General features: G+C 51.1%; 1 protein-coding gene across 1 annotated transcript; it reads left to right on the top strand.

The window, feature by feature from the left end:
* The first annotated feature begins 273 nt into the window (after positions 1-273).
* Positions 274-837, top strand: LOC105568250. The gene has a single exon (XM_012023753.1). It carries the CDS (start codon positions 274-276, stop codon positions 835-837), a length of 564 nt encoding a protein of 187 aa, XP_011879143.1.
* The last annotated feature ends 520 nt before the right edge of the window (positions 838-1,357 follow it).

The raw sequence follows: 1,357 nt of genomic DNA, 5'->3' as shown, positions 1-1,357 counted from the left end.
ACAATCAGTGAATTTGGTGCAATTCAGGAACAACCAACTTGACTTTTCATTGGTCTCTATCGAAAAGAGTCGACTTGAATCGCGTTTCGAAAGTGCGGTCATCGATCTTAGAGTCAGTGATTCTCAAGTCAAAATGACTGAGTTGGAAGAACAACTCGGGCGCTTGCGCTCAATCTCACGAGCGCTGATAAACTTCAAGAAAACCGGGCATGATAATTATACACCGGCGAAAATGCGATCAAGGATCGCATCCCTGAAGGAGACCTGGGGTGCATGCCTGCAGAGGGTCACGCCGTCCTACAAACCCTCTACCCTATACCGGAGAGATCCAGCATCGACTACTTCAAGGTGGACCAAATCGAAGTCCATGAGGAGCTCTACCAGACAGCCCGAGACTTCATGGCTGAGTGGTTGGAGGAGTTGGAGCCCCCTGTGAGTCCGAACCGATCTGCTCTGACCGACCAATCATTCGTGCGACTCGATTCATCCGCCTTGTCATTGCGGCACCTCCCACCAATTAAGTTACCGCCATTCCGCGGAGCTTTCGCTGATTGGGAGAGCTTTCGCGATAGATTCACCGCTCTGATAATGGAAAATAAAGAGCTCTCAGATTTTGCTCGAATGCATTTCCTCGCGTCGAGCTTGACCGGGCCGGCGCTCGAAGTTATTTTCGGTATTTCAATTACTGCGAAGAATTTTCCCGTCGCGTGGAAGGCGCTCAAAACGCGGTTCGAAAACAAGAAACAACTGAGTGATATTCATATCGCGGCTTTATACAATTTGCCTCCCATGTCGCGAGAATCTGCCGCCGACTTACAGGGTTTGTCCGTAAAGTAATGAGACTGGCCGCTGCGCGGCGCTCCAGTCGCCAGCAGCGCGCCCCCTGGAGGCGGGATTTGTGGTGGGAGGTCTAAGCTAAGCAACGCACCGGGCGGCAGTCGCGTCCGAGCTCTGACGCAGTGAGAATCACGCGTAACGCAAAAGCTGTTTTCGAATTTTTGTCACGGCAGAAAACGTAAAAAATGGAACGTTCGCTGGAGCAGCGCTACGCGATTAAATTTTGCTTTCACCTGGGCAAAACCGGTTCCGAGACGCTTGCCTTGGTTAAGGAGGCTTACAAAGACGACGCCCTGTCAAGGGCTCAGGTTTTCCGGTGGTTCAGTGAGTTCAAGAACGGACGGGAGACCGTTGAAGACATGGAGCGATCTGGACGCCCTTCAACGAGTGGTTTGGACGAAAATGTAGCCAAAGTAAAAATTCTTTTGGACTCCGACCGTCGTTTGAGTGTAAGATTAATCGCCCAAGATTAAAACCACTCGTTGAGGGGCGTCTAGATCGCTCCATGTCTTCAACGGTC

This window comes from Vollenhovia emeryi, unplaced genomic scaffold, assembly GCF_000949405.1.
Source record: "Vollenhovia emeryi isolate VEMERY1.0 unplaced genomic scaffold, V.emery_V1.0 DF942606.1, whole genome shotgun sequence".
In the NCBI taxonomy this organism is placed as follows: domain Eukaryota; kingdom Metazoa; phylum Arthropoda; class Insecta; order Hymenoptera; family Formicidae; genus Vollenhovia; species Vollenhovia emeryi.
This window is presented reverse-complemented; position numbering and strand designations above follow the sequence as displayed.

Excerpts from the sequence above, each read along its gene's own strand:
- LOC105568250 (XM_012023753.1), top strand. The coding sequence starts at position 274 with ATGCCTGCAGAGGGTCACGCCGTCCTACAAACCCTCTACCCTATACCG.